The sequence below is a fragment of the Syngnathus scovelli genome, chromosome 1, assembly GCF_024217435.2.
Source record: "Syngnathus scovelli strain Florida chromosome 1, RoL_Ssco_1.2, whole genome shotgun sequence".
NCBI lineage: Eukaryota > Metazoa > Chordata > Actinopteri > Syngnathiformes > Syngnathidae > Syngnathus > Syngnathus scovelli.
The window spans coordinates 16,993,384-17,018,076 of NC_090847.1; the positions used below are offsets into that span (position 1 = coordinate 16,993,384).

Genomic DNA, 24,693 nt, shown 5'->3' on the forward strand with positions numbered 1-24,693 from the left:
CAACCAATGCAGCCAGTCGGTTCTTCTGTGTTCCTGGTGGCTTACATCAATTTGACCTTTCACTCTTGTGTTGTGTTTTGTTTCGACATTGTCTCAATATTACCTTAAGAAAACACAAAAAAACTATGCATTTCAATAGGCCAGTTTGCCCTTTCCCCAGCTATGCATTAGCATTCAGAATATACCACCCCCTCCAGCGCACCTCGGATAGGCAGCCAGAGTTTGCTCACCTCCTCCTAATCAGCCTCTGTTTTCCATGTAAAAAGCTGCAATACAGAATAGCACAGCTGGAGCGCAATGCAGTTTTCATCTGAAGCTGCTGCGAGGAGGGCCCAAAGGTGGGAAAAGTTACAGTCGGGCACCCAGACAGAGAAAAGGGATCTTCAAATGTGTTTACAGTGATGGCCTTCTTAGGTAAGTGAATAGCTTTATAGGTGAAAGACAAACAATCAAGTCTAATGAACCTTTATCATCGCTGGGTATTGGCAGCATCGGTCACCTGTTCACGGGAGAAATGAGGACCAATAATATGCTGAGATTGAGAAATAGAAATAAATAAGTGACAAATGACATTATTAAAGTGTCTCTTCACGGATTGGGAATAATAGAATACAGAATTGTGCAAACAATATGATTCTCATGCGGCTCGGACAAAATACATAAGCACATAACCGCCTAAAACCAATGTGTGATCTAGTCAGAACATTTTGTTGTTTTAATTAAAAGCCAACCACCCTTGATGGTCACATTTGCAATATTCACTTAGTCATCATATGAAAATGAGTCACATTGACTCACATGATAGCTCAGGCTGCCTCTCTTACAAATGAGTCACCATTGGTCTTGATACTTATACTACTTTAAATCGTTTTAAAATCAGTCTTTGCAGGATCTAACATTGAAAGGCTGAATGCTTGTTTGTATTATGTGTTTGACTGACTGTCCAAGGCTCGCATGTCAGATGGAATAAGTTCCACGACTCTATGACCCTTAACAAGATAAGTAGAAGAAAATGAGACAGCATTGTATGCAGTAGTAGGCTTGCCCTTTTGCTTTGCAGAAATGTATTTTTGACTGCATACAGACACGGTTTTTCATATTACACACATAAAATCACATGACGTGAACAGAGCCACATTCTATACATTTGTTTCCCCACAATGTAAAATAGTTTCCAAGTGTTTCAATAAAAGGTATTGGGCATTCTTTGATCAAAATACACAAAGAAGAGAGAATTACTGCTCATTTACGTATATGAGATTGGCAGCTCCTTTTCTTAGTCTGTAATGAATGCCGCTGGTTTTCAACTGTTGCCCGGAACCCGTATCTTTGACTTACTTGTGACCCGAATAATGCCAAGGCATTTTTAAAAATGACAAAAGATTGACTTGGATGTTTAACACCTGACATGATGTGCAGTTTAGCAGATGTGAAACATGCACCTTTCTTAAAAGTAGACAAACTGACTTTGGCCATGTCTTCCTTTTAATGATGATATAAAATGGCATATCATGAACATGTATTTTAAATAAATAGAATGATCAATGGGTAATTACTCACATTAGACATACATTTACATAAATGTTAAATAATTAATTTCAATTTAAATACATTCATTGAAATTAAATGCCACTTTTTCCAATCTGCATTTTAAAATACAGTTCAGCACAGCAATTTGGAAACCATTGGTTTGGACACATTTTGTCATGACAAATACAAAATACTGATGCAACATTCAATTGGATCTTACTGACCTATTCTGTGGCAACACAGTTAGGGCCACTTTCATTAAGTGTTGTCATTCAAATCAACAAGTAATGCCATTTTGGCGGCAGCAACTTTATAGTGCAAGTCTTCACACTTTTGAAAATCAGTTGGAGACAGCTGCATTCATAATTGAATAACCTCTAGCCAAACTTACAATGAGCATAAATAAATGAATAAATAAATAAATAAATAAACATTCTAAACGCAACATAAGATCAGAAAGTGCACATAACAGCTGCTAGAAATGAAAATTAATTGAATCATTTTGTGACTTGACATTGACAGGATACCCCACTACAGTATTCCTGATGACTATGACATCATTGATGTTCACTCCCCTTCCCATAAACATACTATACACATAGGGTTCTATTTTCATGCCCAGCAAAGCACGATCTAATTGTTTGCTTTTTTCTTTTCGAAGATGAGCACAGTTAGAAGCGGGGGTGAGCGCCATCGTGGGCGTGAACACAGCTGACTTGGGTTTCACGGTGACTACTCCCTTTAAACGCAGTCTTTGACGTTGTGGAAGAAATAGACTCGTTGGAGTCCATACAGAAGATTGAAGCAGGCAAAGAATGTTTACAAGAAACTGTGAGCAGACCTCCACGGGTGGATGATGTAAAGTTGGCCAGGGTGATCACAGATCACCGCTAAGTGGGCACTTGAGACAGACTTTCAATCCGTGTCTGTATGTGATCTGCTTCCAGCTGGTCTAAAGTTTAGTCTACTTTAAGCCACCAAATTGTCAGGTGCGCCAAGGCCGTGTAAAAAAAAAAATGCCCTCCATCTGCCGAAAAGCCTAATATGGCCAGTATGGTCAGACAAATTTTCAAACATGCTAAACTAAGCTTGCGCCGGCATTACAGTTTGTTTATATACCCAGGTGCAGGTGTGTTGTCTATGAAAATAGAGCCCATTGACATCACATTGATAGCTGAATCAACGATGGAAAAATCGAAAAAGTGGAGTGAGTGGAGGATGAAAAAATCTTCATCCTGGTGCAGCTTGAAGATGTACTCACCATATTACTGTCTACACCACAGCTAAGACTGAACAATTTCTTTTATTCTATTTAACCAGCCCATTGCAATTTTATTTGGCAAACTGAATTTGTAGACTCATTAATAACAAATTTGCGCTTTTGATTGCTCATGGCAAATTGAGATTAACCACCGAAAAAAAAAAGATCAAAGTCAGTTATTCAGAAAACATACACATCACATCTATACCTAAAGACACCCAGGAAAACTAAATGTATATATATACCATCATAGTAACAGTGTTACATAGATATTTAACTGGAAATACTCGTATAAACAATAGAAAAATAATGTAAGAAATGTTGGTTTGGTGTGATTCAGTGCTCAAGGCACTGTCTACGTATCTATGGATGCGAGTGTCACAAACAACACATGAATCTCTTAAAGGGCCAACGCGCCATGCCATATACATGGCTTTTTCAAATGTGACCAAATTTAAATGTGGTTTGAAAGTTTTGTCTTTCATAAACAATAGGAGTATTTTAAATGGTCATAATTATTTACAATGTTGTCAATGTGTTATCCAAAAAAAACAACGGGGACATGCTATCAAGAACATCTACCCATCATCGACCATCAAAGTAGATGAATGAAAACCTTTTTTTTTTTTTTTTTAAATTGCCTCCTCCCTTGGTCTTGTGTTTGGTGGAGGTAATGTTCACACGTCTAAATATTTACATACAATTCCAGTTTAACAGCATGTGAAATACCACTCTGTGGCTTATGAAATACAGTATGTTAATATTGCAAACGAACATATTTTGAAAACATGGAACCAACAAAGACAAATTTACACAGTTTGTACATATACTCGACTCCTTTTGTGACGAGCCGGTAAGAGCAACCAGTCTGAAATTATTTGGCTGTCTCGAGGACATAAACAACGTCTGTGGGTGACATCTTGTGGGAGGTAAGGCGGGAGGTAATTCAGCGCAGACAAGGACAGGGAGCATTAAAAGAAAAGTCCAATTACAGAACTCCCATCTTCACTTGTCACTCAATGACAATGCTCAGTAAAAAGAGAAGGCTTGGACATCAGAATCAGAGTGGGGACATCAGAATTATAGTGGGGACTCTCATTTGGTAATCGTGGGAGAGGCAGAGAATGAACTTCTTATTTACATACCATACTGAGTTCATCAGTTGTGCTTTAAAAAACAATCCAAAGTTCAAGAGAATGGAGCCTTGTCTGATGCTTAAATCTTATCGGAACCGTGCCTCTGGAACAATAAGTTTCTCTTGTTCTATAGAGTTTGCAATGCGTGCAAGTGAGCTCGCAGGGCAGACGCTCAGCGCTGAGACAGAAGAAGGAAACACAGACTGACAGGCACCATCAAGACTAGGTAGACGCTCTGCAGTGCAGTCCCAGGTGAAAAGACGTCTCCAACTCCAGCTGTGGCCAACCGAGGGGTCAAAAGCTGCTCCTGGAAGGTGAAGTCATCCATAGCCAGGTTATCGGCAAGGTCTGAAAGGTAGAAAGATGAAAATAGAGAGAGAGAGGAGATGGGCGAGGGATGAAAGAATGAAAACTATGTGAGAAGCAGGAAAGGACAGGAAGGACGGAGACATTTCGACCCCTCATTGTCACAAAGCTGAAAAACATGTGTGGTATGTCTGTCCTCCTTCTGTATGATGTCTTGCACAGCTGTAACAACAATGTTACACTTGGAGGATGACAAAATCCTAAGCACACTGTAGAACCAGATGTGTGATCGTCGACACAAACTGCATCGCAAAACATGTTCCACCGAAGTGTGAAATAAAGAGGTGAGATGACACAAACCTTTGACGATTGCCTCGTACCAAGCTTCTATTAAATTGGACTGTCTTTATCATTTGCAGAACTTTCTGGGTAAAGTGCTATGGAGCAAACAGTTGCACATTTTCATTCATTTCGTATATCAGTATGCAAAATAAATAAAATAATTGAGAGAAAGCAAACACCACTTCTAACAAAAGTTTACATCAGTCTGTTTCAAACTGTGTCCTGATGGTGCTTTGGAGTCTTTACGTTTTGGCCTACAATGATTATAACAGCATTTTTAGTCATTTTGGCACATCCACGTTGACAGCAACTACTTTGACAACATCTGTACAAGAAATAAAATGCAAAAGAAACTTATTTGCATTTCTATTCAAATGTCATTTAATCGTACACCTAATCCAGTAACCTCATATTTTTAAGGGAATCCCTTTTACACCCAAATAAATAAAATGCTAATCTGAATTTTTTTCGTATTTTCAAGGTACGTGTAAGAACTAGTAACTGTTTTTTGTTTTAAATACACAACTTCTTATACGAAAAGGATCCAGCCGGCACAACTCAGCATTCAGGTAATTCTCACAATGTAACAAGTGCTACAATGGGAGTGGCTGTATACTGTATTTAGAGTAACTAAAAGCTGTATTTAAAATATGATTGATATTTGCCCGAATCAGACATTACTCCACAGTTCTCCTTGTCCAGCTGTTGTGCATACTGCAAAAGATTTAGTCACCTGCTGCTGAGCTCTTACTCACAGCTGCCTCATCGCTTCGCATCCACAGCTGTGCTCCTACTGACTCTGAGCAGAAGCCTCCTCTCTCGTGCGCATGTGTGTGTGAGAGTGTGGGAGTGAGAAACACTGACAGCTATGCTTTGTCTGGCGAAAATCTGTGAGGGAGACTGTAATAAGGAGGCTGAGTTATGAGAGACGGCGGTAGGATATCAGTAATAAGGCGTGCTTGTACTTCGATATGCCAACAATGAGCTGGTGCCAGATGGACATGCACACACACCGTCACATCTGTGCTCATAAATTCCAAATTGACTTGACTGCCTAATCTGATCTGTGTGTAACACTTCCATGAGGGAGGAAGGGGTGTCGCCTAACCACCATGCAATGGGAGGAAGCAGTTAGAGAGTCAACAAATCCAAAATGCCCTCCTTAAACACGAGTGGGACGTTCCTGCGGGAGCCCTTGGTGCTTAGGTCGTTTGCGGCCAAATAAATAAAAGTTTGAAACGGCACCTCGTCTGAATTTCTTTGCAGTTACGACATTTCAACTCGAGCCAGAGCGACAATTAACTTTTTTCTCTTCTGGTGTGCTTTTCCCCGCTGACTCATGCCATGGCACTGGGCGAGAAGACATTTTGTGAGTCTCTGAATGTTTGTCACTGCCAACAGCAGGGCACCCTAATGCAGAGCCAATTAAGCTGAACATCCAATTCAATATGGGTTGTATACCATTTGGATAAGAAGGATATTATATATATATATATATATATATATATATATATATATATATATATATATATATATATATATATATATATATATATATATATATATATATATTATTTGAATATTTGTGAATATTTGTGAGTGCTTCTAAGGAAAAGCAGTAAGTGAGAAAGCATTATTTTGTGTGCAATGTCAAAGACCCATTTTTTGTTAGTTTAACTACATGAGCAGGAACATAGAGGGCCCTTGTTCTGCAAGCTTTAAAAACAACTCCAGAGGGACAGACCATTATGCAAACGTAAATCCCTAACAGTCGATCGGAGGGTTGGACCTAATAATATCCTGGTATAATTAATGATCAACATCTGTGTCTGTGTGTAAAAAATTATAGCACGAGAGAGAGAGAGAGAGAGAGAGAGAGAGAGAGAGAGAGAGAGAGAGAGAGAGAGAGAGAGAGAGAGAGAGAGAGAGAGAGAGAGAGAGCGACAGAGGGGACGACAGATTCTGTATGCATTGAAAAGAGTTTTGCGTCTTTCACCTGGTGAATCCTTCAAGGCAGAAGCCGGAACTGAGGACATGCAGTGACAATTAAATGGATACATACAATCCCGTGTGTGATTAATGTGACCAATGTGGGCCCTTGAGGCTTTCATTGGAGCAGAGCCCTCACCGTATTCACAACTATCCAAAACCTCCATTTTGAGACGATCATACCCAGGGCACCGCCATGCTAGTGTACCCCTGCTAGTTTTATTGTGGCCATTTGAGCTCAAGTTACAAGCCAGTCAAGAGGTCAGCAGTGTACCCATGGATTGGTAACGCTCTGGTTGTGCATGTCTGTGAATGAGGCAGGCAGGGCAGGCAGGCACTTCACAAGCAAGTCAACAGCCGTTGATGCATTTAAGCTCCAACTTTATGTTGTTTCTAGCCACAAGTCCCCAGGAGCAGGACAGGTCAGGGAATTGCGGTCTTTAGGGGTGAGCGGATGTTTGTTTGGATCCCCGGAGTGGGTCAAAGAGTGGCGGAGTGTCTGTATATACATGCATGTATGCATGTGGATTCATGTGGTGGTCTGTCTGTGCAAAAGGAAATGGGGCTAAAGGGGGTGGGAGTCTGGACTTTTCTTGACAGTGCTTGAGGCTTTTTCTGTAGTTGTGGCGACAAGCAAGCTATGTATCCTAAATGGCTAAATGTAGTGAAAATCCACATTGTGCTGACAATTGAGTCAAACACAATCATTTTTTTTTTATCATAGGTCGATTATTTTTTTCAAGGTGAGACTTGCTAGTGGTTTCCATCCATCTATCAGGGTTGGTTGCGTGGGGGTACTGGAGCATATCCCACCGCTTCCTTCCTCATCTCCACTGGTGTGAATACATTTAAAACAATTTGCAAGACTAGACTAGATAAGAATCACTTAAGATAGCGAGGCTAACCGCTATTCTCACCTACAACCAGTTTATCTTTAAACTCCCTGATTCCCGCATATGCACAGATGAAGATTGTGTCGCCTTGTTGGCCAGACATTTTCACTTCATTATTGTCTGGCGACAGCAGTAGACATGTGAGTCAAAAGTATTTCCTATAGAACACAAAATAAGACATGCCAGTTTGTTGAGAAAAATATGCAGGCTCCAATTAATTACAATAACTAGTTATCGTAATGGTAAGTCATAAATTTAACAATTTTTCAAATGTATTTTCATTTATTATATTTTATTTCTGGGTGTGTTGGTTGACAATGTTTTCATGTGAAAAGATTGGTGACTGCTGTACTGTGCTGAAAAATATCCAGATTGTCGATTAATCAACCTCAACTCGACTTAAATCGTACTGGCACGACGAGACGGTGCTGGTGGCCTGACTGGGTCCTTGTGGAGGTGTGTAGTGTGAGCAGTTCCGAAGAATGAGGAGGGATGTTGAACCTTATCAGGTCATTGGTGACTCTGATGAGGGTTATTCCTGTACTGTGGGAGGGGCGGAAACCACATTGGAATTTTTCATAAAGATTGTTGGATTTGAGGTGATGGTTGAGCTGGGACGAGACCGTTTTTTGTAGTATTTTTGCAAGAAATGAGAGGTTTGATATTGCTCTGTAGTTTGACAGAGGTATGGAGTGGAGGGTGGGTTTCTTGAGGAGGGGTTTAATTTTACAGGTGTTGGGGACATGACCTGTTTCTAGGGAGGTATTGATATTTTTTGTGATGAGGGGATTGATAGAGGAGCAGTGAGTTTTGAGCAGAGGTGATGGGAGGGGGTCGAATGGGCAAATGGTTGGTTTGGATTTATTAATGATCTTCTCGACCTCTTGCTGTGCTATGACAGTGAAATGGGTGAGTATGTTCGTGTTGTGGGTAGGTCGATTGTGGTACTGTTGAGTGGTGGAAACGGATGTTATCTATTTTTGATTTGGAAAAATTGCATGTGATGTTTGCAGTTTAATTCTGTATTGCTGGGGATGTGAGCGTTGAGGATATTATTTATTGTGGAGAATTGCTCTTTTTACTTATTCTGGCTGTTTTGTTCATTATTCTGGTGGAATTTTGTACTGACCGGGCTTTGGTGAGTGCTGTGGAGTATGGTGTGCGGTGTTCCTGGCCAACTGATGCACCATCAGGCCGGATTTTATGTCTGCATGCTCCAAATATGATACAAAATCATATTTAGGTTATCAATGATTTCAAGGTAGAGCAAACTAGTGGAATTTCATGGATTTATGTCGTGCCTTGAGATATACGTTTAAGTGAATGAAATGATCAGGATCGTTATCACGCTTCTTCTGAGCTTACTGAAGAGCTGAGGATGTGAATCACTGGTGTTGTAAAACGGGCAGAACAGCAGGCCCTCCAGGACCGGAGCTGGACACGCCTCAATTAGTTTACCGTTTGACAATTACTATAACTGAGTTCTTACGGTATGAGGTGTTCTGATGTCTGCTGGTATGTCATGTGACCAATGTTGTGTGCAACATTCTAGATTTTTTTTTATAAAATATTGCTGAAATTCCCAATTTTAGGATCTCAGTTATTTATCTTCACATGATTCACGGTGATGATATCATATACTATATTACAAATCTTTTTTTTAAAATGCAGCTTAATTCTTTTCACTGAAGGTGAACATTGCCAGATGACATGATTGTTATAACCCTTCGAGTGAATGTGTACCTTCATGGTCCAGTACAGTTTATTCAGTACATGTGCGCTATGCACAAAGGCTTTTTTTGGTTAGATAAGTATGTGGAATGTTAAGTCTCCAAACACAGGTGCTTCTTATGAAATTGGAGAGATGGTTTAGATTGCTGTTACATTGGCAGACGCTGTGTGCACATAACACGGCAAAGCGGGTCAAATTTGATCTCGGTTCTCAACAAGAATTATCATCTTAGAAGATATTAAAGAGTCTGAGGTAAAGCAAATATTTTCTCATTTACCTCATATAAACACAGCAAAGTGAATGTTACACTCAGCAAATTTGGAGTCTCTCTTGTCTGACTCTCGCTCTCTGTATGTAGGATACTTGGCCAGTGTACGTAATTGCAAACTCAACGAGAGCACAATACTCCCGCAGAAAGACGACAAAAGGGATTGTTTTTGTGTCATCTGATAGTGGTTGTGTGTATGTGTAAAGCGGTGGACTGCGATTAGGGGCTTGTTGTGCAACGCTCTCGTCAAATTATATTGCTTCTCTTGACCAGAGTAATTTGTCCCATGACATTTTGGACTTAGAGCTGAGAAGCAACTGAGGGAGCCGTGCAGGATGCTTGTGTCCGTGGAATGTGACCGTCTGCCTCCACACCCACAGGCTGACCACAGGGGTGATCGGAGGGACTGGGAATGTCGGGCCAATACAAACGGGACAAACCGCGGAGGCAGTGCCTTGGGGCCTATGGGACAACACTACTCTCTGAGTGGCTCTGGCCTTGCGACCTCCAAAACACTCTGCGACAGAAGAAGAAGAAGAGAAGTATTGTAAATGCTGATGACATAACCAATGGAGCTTAGTAATGTACCAGAGAAAATTCTTGTATGGGGGTGAGAAGTTGAGCCGTTTGTGACAAAATTAGCCCCTCGTTGTATTTTGCAATATCTTATTTAATTTTTTGTGTTTTTCAGCTCTGAATTTTTAGTCTTTGTATCAGGGTGAGATGATGGGGCACTGGTTAGCATGTCCATCCCCCAGTTCAGACGTGCAGGGTTCCATTCAGGCTCCGGCCCCTCCCTGTGTGGAGTTTGCGTGTTCTCTCCGTGCCAGCGTGGTTTTCCTCCCACTTCCCAAAACAAAAATCATGCATGGTAGGCCGATTGAGCACTCCAAATTGCCCGTAGATGGAAATTTGAGCATGACTGGTCGTTTGTCTATGTGTGCCCTGCGATTGGCTGGCAACCAGTTCAGGGTGTACCCCGCCTACCGCCCAAAGACTGTTGGTATAGGATAGGCTCCAGCACGCCCACGACCCTTGTGAGTATAAGCTGTTCAGAAAATTGATGGATTGTAGGATGGATGGATATCAGGGTTAATGCAAGTATAGCAATTACAAAGTGAGGGGGTGGAAGAGAAATAATAACTGGAAACAGAGGCATACATATCAAACAAAGTTTCTGTGTCAAGCGGTAAGGAGGGAAAGTGTGTGAGTGAGTGAAGTAAAACCTATAACAACTCAAGCATACAAAGACTCGATTCTATGCTGAAGGCAGGGGAAGGGGCTCATTCAGGGTGGGGAGCTCCTGCACTCACAGAAAAGGCCAGTAACCTTACACAACTCCCAGTTTGGAAGTGTCAGATATGTCCGAGGCTGACTGGAACACATGTTTTTTTCCCTAAAGCCTGAGACAACTCGTTTTTTAATCGAGTGAGTTACGGACAAAAAGAAACAAAGTGCAGTGGCTGTGCAATAAGCAGTCATGAGGATGAGTCTGTCAGCTTTTGCCTGAAGGAACTGCTGGCCAAAGAGCCTCTGAAGAACATATTCTGCTATCTTTATCATCCAATAATGAGGAAGGCTATCATGCCGCAGAGATATTTACATATTTCCACTGACAGCCGTCCAGAGAGAGAACCGGAGCTGGCATTTTGGGACATATGCTTTATGCCTGCCAACAAACACGCTGGGCTCTCTTTGCATTCATGCCTGGTGAAAGGCAGACTAGAATTACCACGATGAGGGACCATTTGGCAGTACACACTGAGCTCCGTTTGAGTCATTTCACTGACTACATATTTGGAGCCGGTTCCAGTGGTCAGCCTGTGGTTTCATGCAGCAGCTCACAGTCTATCGACAGCAAGATTCCAGAAATGCTCACTGCATTGTTGAATTACATTCAGGAATGAGCTGCATAATCAAAAGCGAAGGCCGCTTGGAAGGAGACACGACTACATACGTAGAGGGAGAATTTGGGAGCCGCGTGTGAGAGTTGAGGGTTAACATGTGACATGTAAATCACTCCAGCCTTCAAAAGGTTCCTTCGGAGATTCCCACAAAATGGCTGCAGTGTGTAAATGTGGCAGCAAGCAAGGGAGCAGTGAGGCTCGAGAATGGACCCACTGTGTGCAGAGTGTTTGTGGACTGTGGCTGAGCTGATGGACACAACCCAGGAACGGGCCTGGAATCAATTTAGTGCGTCCAAAAGTGCCTGTGAATGTAAATAAAGCTCTTGAGCAAACAAACGCTTTTCCTAAAGGCGCACACACAAACAGAAAAATGCATAAAGCCTCGAAAATGAATCAAGTACTGGTGGGCCGGGCCCCCTTTCATAAAAATGATGAGAATCCAGTTAAATATCTGCTTGTTTCTACAGAAATTAAAACCAGGGCTCCTCTTCCGGTCTTTGAATAATCTTAAAGGATTTTATCCCTGGAATGAGTTGACAAGGCGGCATAGCAGAAGACCCGTAAGGGTCCAATCAGAGGGTGACTTCCTCCCTCTGTTGTCCTCACTTTTCTCCCATCTCATTTTCAAAGCACTACACACTCCCACATTTTGGAGCTGGGTACACACTCGATTCACTAAGAACAAGAGAGCCACATTGCAACAAGCCAAGGCTATTTACACGGACGGTAGCAAACGGCATCCTATGTAAAACATCAAAACTCTATGCAGCTCTCTTTAGCTCTCTTGACATATTGTTTCAAATTGTGTAATCTGGCTGTCATTTCAAAGTGGCGGCTCTTCGCCCAGCCTACTGCAGCTGTTGAGTTATGTGTGGATGGTGCGTTGACAGTATTTTGTGAATCAGGCCCACTATTGTGTCACAATGGAGCATAAATCACTTCACAATAGGCAGTTCACAAAATATTTACTTTGTTTTCTAATTTCATGCTTGATGGATGAGTTGATATTCCAATTTCTGTATACAAACAATTGAAAAGGCTCTTTTCACAAAAAGTAACTTTAAACATTTTCAAGAATGTCCTACACAACATTACTGCATTTTCTCCCCGTGGAACATGCAAACTCCACACAGGGAGGGCCCGAGGTTGAATCGAACTCGTACCCTCTGAACTGTGAGGCAGACTACAGTCTTTCCTTTCCTTCCACATCCCAAAAGCATGCTTGGTAGGCCAATTGAACACCAAATTGCCCATCAATGTGAGTGCAAATGGTTGTTCGTCTCTGTGTGCCCCGCCTACTGCCTGATGTGATTGTGATTGCAAGTGCGAATGGTTGTTTTTCTCTATGTGCCTGGCAACAAGTTCTGCTGTAAAAGGCCGCGCCACCCTCGTCCCCGCGACCCGCGTTAGGAAAAGCGGTTCAGAAAATGGATGGATGGATATATTTCCTATATATAATATAATGTCTATAATGTCTCATATTAACTCCTGGTACGTGGTCTACGTGCAGTCACCATATGTAGAAAACCTTGTACTTGGAAGCAGGTTCATGTGCTCACATACTAATCTGCATAGTGGACTTGAAGTTCCAATACACATCAAATATAGTGGATACAGTCTGAGCCACCAGCGTTACCATCAGTGCCTGGATTATGACTACGTTAAAGAACATGTGGTAAACACTTCTGTGAAAGAGCAGCGCCGTGTGACTCACCTATCAGGTGCTGAGAGTCAAAGGTCACAGCTGTAGCTAATTCATATGCCACGTTCTCGCACTGGCAGCATGTACGGGTGTTAATTTGACCCACATCCAGAGGACACAGTGTTTAGGTTTCCCAGTGTATCAACCTACAGTTATCAAAAGCGTTTTACATCTCATTCTATTCTTCCCTACATTCTTTCACCACCTTCATCTATCTTTTACACAAAGACAGACAGGACATAGGAATGGATGTATGTTTATATTTGCACATCACATTTTGCTAACCAGCAGTTTTAATAAAATGCTCCAGAGCTTCTAGAACACTGGTGTCAAACTCAAGGCCCGGGGGGCCAGATACGGCCTGCCACATCATTTTATGTGGCCCGCGAAGACAAATTCGTGTCATTACTAGAATTGCAAATTGTCTTCACTTTTACTAATATCTTTTTTTTTAAATATTTGACCAGTTTTTACTCGTCTGATTTGAAAACGAGTTATTTGTCAGTTTGTTTTGTAGCTTTTACTGTATTTAATATGAGGTGCTCATACATTTATTTGGGTTGACAGTCATAATGGCCCTCCAAAAGAAGCTATGACTACAATGCGGCCCGCGAAAAAAATTAGTTCTAGAAAAACAGCTTTCCTTTGCGGAACTTGAAGCGACCAAGCATCTTGGTGCATGGTACTTACAAGAGGTCTTTTCACACAGCTCCCGCCAAGAACTTTGAGTTACAACACATATCCTGCCAGGCAGAAAAAAAACTAACAACAAAAACAGAAAAACAGCTTGCGTTCTGGTTTTCTTGGCTTTTAGACAATCAGTTTTCTGAAGTACATCTAAATATACTATATTTCATATAATATTAATTAATAGTTTCAAATACGCTTTCTGAAGTATTTTTACACAGGTTTCTGCAGTCAACAAAAGGTTAAACAATATCAAGGAGGACAAGGGCCACACTGAAAAATAAAACAAAGAATGAAAGCATACAAGTCCAAATGTTATTATGATAGGATATTTTGTGTATGATATTTATCGTGACCAATGAAGAAATGCTCAAGAAGATCCATCTATTGATTTTCTAGATCACTCATCTTCTGAAGTGACTGGAAATTGGACCCTCTCACAGCTGACTTCAGCCGAGAAACTCAAGTCAGTCGCAGTGGCAACACACAACTTCACACAGAGATATTCCAACAAAGACTCAACTCCTGACTGTGAGGCGGACGTACTAGCCTATATGTCACCGTGCTGCCTCTCATGAGGAACAAAACAAAGCGAACGGCCTCAAACGATTTAGCAGTTCTCACAAATCACAACAGGGAATGACGAAAGTGCTTGGTTGTTAGTGACGGGACGGGGGGCAGGGTGGGGACTGGGGGTTGTCCCTGTCCTGGAATAGCTCTCCTGGCCTGGAATGTTCTGGGGAATGTTGGGCAAGAGGACTGATTGGCCAGGAGGGGAACAGTGTGTGTGCGTGTGCATGTGTGTAGCAAAGGTAATCAGTCAGTTATGGAATCTGTGTTGAGAGCCAGTGAGGACAGATCAATCATTACACACATTTGGGAACATCCTCTGTGTGTTTGGAGGTTGACAACCAAGCTGTGTGGGCATCTCTCCCCCGCGTCGGACCTTTCAGCACCTTATTGTTATGGCTTCTGTCACCTTACCGTTTGCGTGTTTGTCTGTATGTATTGTTTCGGCATTGCACCGCTGCCTTTGTGAAAGCAGATCTGTCTCATCCATATATGAGCCGCACAGCTCAGACACCCAGCCCATTAGACCTTATGCTCTGTAGGTTGACCTCTGAACCCCAATCCCCCAGTCTCGTATTTGACCAAAACAGGGTGAGAGGCCATGTAAGGTCAACGTGTTGCTGGGTCATTACAGGCTATCAGCAGCTATCTGTTTGTCTGCCAATGAGCAACGACTTTCCAAGGTCTGCAAATATTTCTGGCTTACATGTATAAGGGTCTAAACAGCCTGAGGAAAGTCACAAAATGAAAGCAAAATCGAAATCTGGTTTAAAATCTATGTCTGGTGTACTTGAGGTTACAAAAACTGCACACATAACCACTTTTCCACCGACAATCCCAAGTCTCCTCCTTCAAAACAGATGTCTGTTGTCGGACTAAGAATGACCTGTGAGAGACAGCATGGTGCCACAACGCATCAAGACTCACGGAAAATATAAAGAAGAAAGAGTAGTAGAAGTAGTAATAGAAATAGAAGGAGCTAAAATAACTGTTAACTTATGTCCAGTTTGCAAACCCTTCTTGTCTCGACTCAACCAGTTGTCTCTCCTTGGGTTTGGCAAAAGCGCAAACGTCAGATTACTTTATTTGGCTATTCTTCCAATTCACAGTCGGTGTTGTCCTCACACATAAATATTGCACATTGCTTTAACAATAAACATTTTGATTCTCGGCTGACCTTTTTCCGAGCAGATTGGAACAAAATCACTCTTACATCTCACATCACGGGATAATCAGATTCTCACCGATAATCATTATGTACCCTATCTGCTGATTTACTAATTACTAGATGGAAGACAATAGAAGGGAATTTAATTTTAATCGACACTTTGTTTATACAAAGAGCTTTAATGTCCCACAGTGTCAACCTCTTGTAAAGAGATAAGAGATAGTTTGATTTCTATGAAAGTGAGACAGTTAAGTCCAGAAGTGAGGGCAAAAGGCTCTCACGGTCAAGCCCGCTGGAAGTGATGGCCCTGCAGGATTCCTGTGTTAACCTCTGCGTCTTACTTTCGCTCCCTGCTCAGAAAACTCAAATCTCTGCCACAACATCCCAAACAGGAGGACTACTCCCTTGGCCTTGTTTGCTCAGCTGCATCGGCTTTGTGTTGGCCTATTGAGCTCCCTTGTTCCTGCTCCCTGGCAGTTTTCTCCCTCTTTTTCTGTTTAGTTTCTTTTCTCCGAGCAGTTTGTAGTCTCAGTAGTTCTTTGTTTGGCCTAAGGAGAGCCTGTCTGACCATTTTAACTGACAGCAATGAGGTCAAGAGGTTGAGTTGAGAGCGGCTACCTGAGGAAGTCTCGCGTCTACCACCTCATAGTGTCACGTTGGTGTTAAGATGTACAGTAGTCATGTAAACACCTCTGCGTGTGTTTGGACTGTGCTCACTTTGACTCACTGCAGTGGGAACCTTGCGGTGCGGTTACTAATCTTAACGGCAAATAGCTCGAGTTTTGTTAACAAATAACTACTTCAACTCTACCTCCGGAGCTCCCACTTCAAGGTATTGATGGAGAAAGGAGCAATATTTTAAAGTATCTGTAACGTATCTGGTGTTCCTCTTTTTGTGATGGATGGATGGATGGATGGATGGATGGATGGATGGATGGATGGATGGATGGATGGATGGATGGATGGATGGATGGATGGATGGATGGATGGATGGATGGATGGATGGATGGATGGATGATGGATGGATGGATGGATGGATGGATGGATGGATGGATGGATGGATGGATGGATGGATGGATGGATGGATGGATGGATGGATGGATGGATGGATGGATGGATGGATGGATGGATGGATGGATAACAAACAATATTCATTTGCCAACCCAAGATCATGACCGTGAATGCACCCCTAAGTTAAAAAGTCCCACAGCACGGGGGAGAAATGAACCCCTCAGCCTTTCCGTGAGCAAGATGGTGTCAACAGCCTGTCACTGAAGCTACTCCGCCCAGTGACGGTGCTGTACAGTGGGTAGACGGGGTTGTCCATGATGGACAACACCCTGGCCAACACCCGCTGTTCTGCCACAGACGTCAGCTCAGGCAGCTCTGCGCCCACAACAGAACCCGCCTTCTTCACTAGTTTGTCCAGGCGGGAGGCATCCCTTTTCTTGACGCTGGAGATCAGCAGCAGCACCTCAGGGTGCTGCGTCTGCAGGTCAGTATAGTCTTTGCCAAAGAACAGATGTGACGTTGTCGTTGATTGGGCCACTCTTTGCGCCCACCACTTGCTATTGAGTGATACGCCAGATTGCTAGAATATGGTTGTTAATCTGTCTTTTCTTATTATTTTTCTTTAATTGCGATATAAGTCGTCATAAGGGATTTAATAGTAGGGTCCCTCCATATTGCCTAGGTTTGGATGCACTCAGGACTCCTGTGCAAAGCTATGAAAACACCAGCACATTGAAAGAATGAATTAGAACACGCAACAACACTGGAGAAGGAAGGCTTCCTTGGTGATGGGTTTCAAATGGATGGGGATTCAGTACTACAAGCAACAAGAAAGCCGAATGTTGTGACCACAATTAACTACAGCATGTGTGTTTTTTTTGGGGGGTGGTGTTTTTAAGATGCATGCCTTGAAATATGACATGCCAGTGAAGAATCAGCTTGACCAGTGAGCAACCAGAGGTTATTTACATCCCCAATCTGGTCTTAGCCCTGCATACTTGAAACCCGGCTGACCAGGTAGAAACAGTACCTCATTGTACCTGATGTTACCTGCTTTTGTACAGCTAAGGTAAGTCGAGCAGGAACCATACAATGGACAGAAGGCTCATAAATGAATGCATGCATCTAACCTGCAAAGACGCGTAACCGTTTGCGTTGCGGGGGTGGTCCCAGGCCAGACACGCCAGTGCATTCATCCTCATCATCACAGTCGCCGCTTTGAAATCCCTCTTCGCCTTCGTCGTTCCATCCGTCAATGCCGCCTGTGCGCGTCCGGGCCCTCCAGCGCTTTTCCGATACCGTTACATGCCGCAGCAACTGTGCAAGAAACAGGAAGCGGTCAAGACAATTAGTACAATGACATTCAAAACAGTCAAATGAATCAAGCTCATTCAAGAAGTGAGCAACACTGTGATTGTATTGTATGAATCACTCAACGCAACACAAACTCTAATTTAATGACATTCAGCAAAATAATACTAATTCCATGCAAACAGCAGCTCCATATAATTGATTATTTTACAAAATGAAAGAGTGGAGCTCACAGATTTTTGTTAATTCTGGGAAAAAACTTGGCACCCAAGGGATAAATGAGAAATTACTCAACAGAAAATAAAAGGTCCGATGATTCATGGCCAAAGTCAGTTGTGATAGGCTCCAGCTAAACCTAGACAAGTGGTCTAGAAAATGGATGAAAGGAAGATGGGCACAGTATTGGCAAATCAAGAGTTGGACTGACCTCTTCGTATTACCCGAATCTCAAGTTTTCATTCAACAAGACATTTGCGGGAACTGTGTGCAAAAGACCCCTTTCTATACCAGCATTACTGTGCCATGGTCCATAAGAATATGGTTGGATAAATATTCCAGTGCATATTGTGAAGAAATGGGGAGTTGATGAAAAATGAAAATGAACTTCTGTTGTATATACAGTATTCTTTTGTTAAATAAATTGTGGCCACGATCTCTCGATTAATTTCTCACATCTGTTCATATGTTACAGCAGATTCTTAGCACAAGTTGGCCTCTTGGCTGAAAAGCAGCCTTACTCTGATACTTGCCAAGAAATTTACAGAAGCTCTTAATGGAAGTGTTTTACTGAGCACTATGGCAATCCAATCTCAGAAACAAAAGCAGAATTGTGCAAATATTTTGCAGTGTGTAATTCCGTTATTAAAATCATGTGAAACATTGCAACTTGAAAGAGGAAACATTCTGATGCATCACCAAGAGAGGAATGAAGGGGGGAAAGTTCATTCTTGTACCTACTGGTGAAAAACGCGAGTGAGCGCAGAGACGACCTTGCCTGTCACTCTCTGACCATCCCTCAGCCTCCTAAACATTGCACATGATTGAGAGCCCTGCCAAGCCAACAGATGTGCTAAATTCCAACTTGCCTGCCTTGCGAGTCCTCCTTTCATCTCACCGCTGTGCCTCCTTGTATGCTTTTTATTGTGTTCCTTCCTATCTGCATACGTCAGCATTCAGGTTGTGTTGTTGTTGTTTTTGTTCTTTAGGCTTTCTCTGAGAGAAAATTGGGTTCATATGTGCTGTGTCTCCGGTCAGCTGTGATTGAACTGTGTTTGCGTGCCTGTTCAAGCAAGACAGAGAGACAGCTGAAGTATAAAACTAATCACAAAATGATGTCAGTCAGAGGATAAACAAAGCTGCTCCCTTCCTTGGCATAAATTCTACAATTCCAACAGAGGGAACACACAACCCCAACAATCTACTATGCATGCCTAAACAAATTCCCAATTATTTCCAAACACTATAGAAGAGAAAACATTTCTAAAAGGCTATTCACATACATATTAGGAGTGACAAACACCCTTCCATGGGGAGAATGGATGATACATAGGTGAGACAAGAGGTGTCACTGGAGAAAAAATACCCTCAATGATGAGTGGTAGTTAAATGTACTGAGAGAACTTCTTCTTTAAGAGAGAACACTTTGGCCGGAGTCTTAGATAGATTTACTGACTCGCAGAAATTCCTTCTCAGGGCAACCCATTTGGACTTCTGAGGGTGCCTTGTAGGCCAGCTAAGGCAAACAAACACTTAAAAAGTAGTGATGACAAAATGGTTCACGGTAATTTAGGTGGGGGGTGCAGCATTTAAAAAAAACAAAAATATTAAACTGTCATTTGACAATATACTCACTGAGTAGACACGTCAAGATTTTTTTTCCACATGACCATTGGCGGAGCTAGAGGGGGGCCGCAGGGAGCACCCCCTCATGAAATATGCTTGCAGCCCTAGGTGCCAGGCCAAATAATTGTCTTTTGGGTAGATTATATTCGATTGTCCTGGGATTTTCTCCCCACAAGGAACACATAAAAACAATTTATCAGCATTTTTGGGTGTTTGCAAAAAATAAAACCCAGAGAGATATCCTTGGGGCCCCCCAACAAAAGAAATCCTAACTCCACCAGTGCACAAAAAACATTCTAACACAGGATTTTTCTGATAGTGTCAATCAAAACGGAACATTGATTGATTGATTGATTGATTGATTGATTGATTGATTGATTGATTGATTGGTTGGTTAATTGAAGTCTAGTTTTGGTGCTACACAAGGAGAGCAAGGTCATTATCAGGCCAGGTATAAATACCAGTAGAGGCACAGAGGCTGAGAATTGAGATGGTTTTTGGGGAATTATAAAAAGAAGTGGGCAGCATAATTATAGCAGTGGTCGAAGCAAGCAGTAGCCCTGCGCCGGTGCCCTTTTCCACAAAGAAGTGGGCCTCTGTGGCAGGGCGCGGTGGCTTCTCCCCATCGGTTGCTTGCGTCTGCCTTAGCAGTGCGAGCAGGGAGGGCTGGATTTTATGCTTGTGTCACAAGTGACGCTGCTCTTTTGGCATGGCTTGAACCGTGATCTGAACAGAGCATTCAGTCACCACAAAATGGAGAAACCTCAAGTTGCTTCACCAGGCACCAGGGAGTATTGTGGAATGAAATAAGACAAAAAACCCAAAGCAAAAATGAGCATGGGGACACATAAAAGAGAGATTTTTGCAAAGTGCTCAGTATGCTTTCCATTAAGGCTTGAATGGTTTGCACTAAGGGCTGGCAGCATGAATGTAACACAGCTATGAGCCTCCAAATGATTGTGGGTTCACCCCCCTCCAGCACAAATCCCACCAAGGAAATGCTCACTTTACAGCGGCAGCACACAAAGTTCTGTGGAATTGTGCTTAATGTAGGCCAGCTCAAACAGCAACACAGAAACCACAAGGTCGTCACAGCCTCCCACACAGGACATAAACTCCACACAGGGTCAGTGCTGGACACAACAGCTGCAACCGAGCAACGGGGACCTGCACTGATACAAATAAACCTGCTCTCACTGGTCGACTTCTGTCATTCATAATGATGCGTGAAAAATAGGAAGGACAAAGACGGAACAGAAACGTGTATCATCTTGCGTGTGTCTACAGAGAGGGAACGAGCACTGTTGCAAGTGACAGACAGCAGTTGAGTAATGAAGACAGAACATGTTAGGAAAAAGGGTCTCCTTGTCAAGTCCTGCGTTATGCTCTTCTCAATGCAGAGGACAAGTCTGGACAAGATGCTTGTGACTAGGCCCAGACGGAATCTGCTGCTCACAAAGTTTCTAGCAATGCGTCAACACATCTTGTCCATAAATCTAATCTACACGACTTGGGGCTGGAGTTCCCCAAGAGACTACTGCTTTCCATGCATATCTATTTTCGCTAGTCTTGGTTTCACCTTATCATTTGGAGCGTTTCCATAACAGAGGGCTTACGAAAAACAGTGGAAATGTTGTTGAAATGAACATTGTGACTAACGTCATACTTTTGAAAATAACATCAGAACATTTTGTTTTACTTGAGACCTAAATCTTGATTGCTAAGCTAACTTTTTCTGGTGTGTGGCCCTAATAGTAAATAAATATAGGTGTATGTTGTCTCTTAACATGGTAGTGGCGCATTAAGGACCATTCAAAGGTATTGTGCTTTACACATAAAACAGCCCACCAAAATAAAAATTTGTGGGACTGATTGTTTAGTTCCCGCGACCCCCGTGGGGACTAAGCGGTTCAGAAAATGGATGGATGGATGATTGTTTAGTTGTGAACATCCAACACAAACCAACACCCGAAAAGCACCGCGATGACGAAATGGTTCAAGGTATTTTTGAAAAATAACATGGAAAAACGGTGAAACAAAAAATAACTGTGGCCCTGTGTGGAGTGGAGTTTGTGCAAACACAGACATGTGTAACTTACCACCTGCCAGCACACACACACCTCTGCGCATAAACATTCAAGCTGCCATCGTTACACTGACTCATTCTAGGTTTCATGAGGTATACCTGTACAACCCAATGAGTAAAGACCCCTCAGCTTAGATAAACAGTGAGAGCAAAAGTTCACCGTTTATCCACAACACTAAAAAAGCAAAGCTATAGATCATTTGGCAGTGCACTTGTGATGTCATCATGACCATCAGGGGATACTGTACTTTGCTTTTCCTGATCACTTTACTGACTAGTTTAATCGTACAAGACAGACAGTCACAGAGAAGCAAAGTACTAAGTGTTAACCATTCCTCCACAAACTGCTATAAATAAATGTGCAGACAGTTTCATAGCAAGCTGTCAACTCACCAAGAGTAAGAGTGAAATATGGAATTAAAACCACACTACCACATTACATCAGTGCAACAATATGTCAAAACGCAGCATTGGCTTGGTCTTATCTGTCTCTGACAACACAGTTAAAAAAAAAAAAGCAAAAAACACCAAAAAACTGTTAAAGCATTGCTAAAAGAGAAAATGCATTCACCTCTCCAAATACTCTGCAATACTTTAAATCAAAACAACTGCAGAATGGAAAACTATGACATTTGAGTTTAACACCTCCATAGCCTTTAACAAAACAACAATGCCAAAACCAATACCAACAATTAAAAAAAATCAGAGAGAATACTTTTGAACTGACACAGTTTTACACTAAAAACAATCATTAGTTGTTTTTTCTCTCCAGTCACTTTGTTGTGACAATCGGCCTGTATCATCAAGTGTCGTCACAGAGAGTATTAAAATAACCCCAAACCTCAGAGATGTGAATCAGGCGTGCTGTTAACCACTACTCCTGCTATGTTAAACATTACATGCTAAACATTTCTGCTACATTCAAGGATTTCGATTGAATGCACCAACAGTCGCTAAAAAGTCAACCATGCAGTACAGTCAGACAAGCAGGAAAATTACACTCAATTAGAAACCCAAGTCACAGCCTGCCCGACCGAGTAAATGCAAATGCAGATGATTATAAAACACTTTTTTAAGGTAGTCTGTGGCATCTAAAACTGATAACTATATTCAACACATTGATAGACAGTATAAAAGAGCTATTAGAAAACTGAAATAGCAGTGGTCTGCTGTACATTTTGGTACTTTCAGTCACGACATATTTCACCTCTCACCTTACCATAATGTGGCAATTATAGTAACCGTCAGCACAACAAAAGTGTAATTCAGTGACGTGCCACGTACAGTAGTTATCTAATTCCGACAATGTATTCAAATAAAATCATCATATAGCACTCATATTTCAAATTTGAACGACTGCCACAAAATTCACATGTCGGTTCTCACACATTGTAAGGTACCGCTTTTAGAATTTACATTGCAAATGTAGGTCAAGTCTTCTGATGGCGGGCCTTGCCTTGGAGCAAGAGAAAAAAAAAGTTACTGTGCGTTAATACTGTAAAGGATTACTCCCAATACTGTTGATGGAGGTCATAAAGAACATTGATTTTCGATGCCTTAAATCCAAAGCCGCGCAGGCAGACAGAGTCTACATACAGTATGACAGCAGGAACTTTCCACCCTCTGAGTCATGGAAAGCTCTGTGTATAGCGCTGCCGTCCCACCTGCAGCTCCTGGCTCATTATTCATCTATATTCCTCAGAAACTCAAAAGTATAGAGGGAACAAACATGTACTCTCTCTGTCTCTTTCTGTCTCTCTCTCTTGCATTCTTTTCTCTGACAGGCCCACAATGCAGCGTGCCCCCACCCAACTCCTGTCCTCCTGTAGCGTGGCTCAGTATGTCACGCAACGGTCGCTCTGCCTCAGACAGTTAACGCAGACAAGATTAATTTCCTGATGTTAATTCCAGTCGTAACACAAACACAGAAAAGAAAAGCAGCTCTGCGGCCGTTAAACTGGGTGTGGACCCACTCCACCTTTGTGACTAAGCCCACAACTTTATTTCCAGATTCCTCGCTGGACTGAAAACTGGAATTTATATTTTGCTGGCACTCGCTTTGTTTCTTGTTTCAATTATCTTTGGAAAAAAATCTCTTGAGCTGTTTACATATTTTAGGACTATCAAACTAAATCATTTGTTGCTATGCCATCTTTGCAAAATGAAAACGCACTCGTGTGTGTGTGTTTATCTAGTCAGACTCAGCACAGTTTAAGACATGAATGTAGTGCCCTGTATTAAAAGTTTTTAGAATAGCTAGCAAAAAAATAAATTTCAACCATTCTGAGGTAGAGGCAATCCCTATGATAATCTTGACTCATTTCTGTGAATGTGACTGATTGTGTGCATGAAGTTGAACAGTTTGAAAAGACTTAGTCCTGTCCAAGCAGCTGGATGCAAAATCAGATTACTCTCCTCGGACAATCTCTTTTTGTCTGCTACTCGTTTCCTTTGCACGTTGTCAAGGTGGTTCCCAGAGTCATGTGTTGCTAAGAAACCCTCAATTTCCAGCAGATGGTCATGGCACGAGAATCCCATGATCACACCTAGCCGACAGACTCTCAGTTGGATGAAATAATAGAATATGACCTCCCAGCAGAGATAGTGCGTAATAAGGGCGGGCCTTTGACTAAAGCTATTTCCCATGCACAAAAATACGGTATTTTTAAAAACATATTTACCGAAGTCTGAGTTGCTAAAAAAAATCCATGTCCACAATGATCAGCATTACCAAAAAATCTCTGTATATTGAATGAAAACAGTACACAAAAAAAGTCTTTAGCTTGTCCATAGTTTTCCAAAAGCTCAATTCAAAGGACAAAAATCTCAATTTGAATTTTGACAATTTCATGATGCAAACTATGGCCACAATGCCATGGCCTAAATGCCCTTGACCAGCGAGAAACTTTATTATACTATATTTAATCAATACAAAAATTATATTTTATGAAC

At 41.9% G+C, this 24,693-nt stretch overlaps 1 protein-coding gene across 1 annotated transcript in view; it reads right to left on the bottom strand.

Annotated features, from left to right (window-relative positions):
• Positions 1 to 1,023: 1,023 nt before the first annotated feature.
• The window catches only part of gpc3 (glypican 3), a 99,409-nt gene continuing 75,739 nt past the window's right edge, over positions 1,024 to 24,693 (bottom strand). The window contains exons 7-8 of the mRNA XM_049737355.2: positions 17,633 to 17,819; positions 1,024 to 4,275 (exon numbers count right to left, since the gene is read on the bottom strand). Coding sequence (XP_049593312.1) covers positions 4,100 to 4,275; positions 17,633 to 17,819 — 363 coding nt within the window. The 3' untranslated portion in view covers positions 1,024 to 4,099. The remainder of the gene's footprint in view (positions 4,276 to 17,632; positions 17,820 to 24,693) is intronic.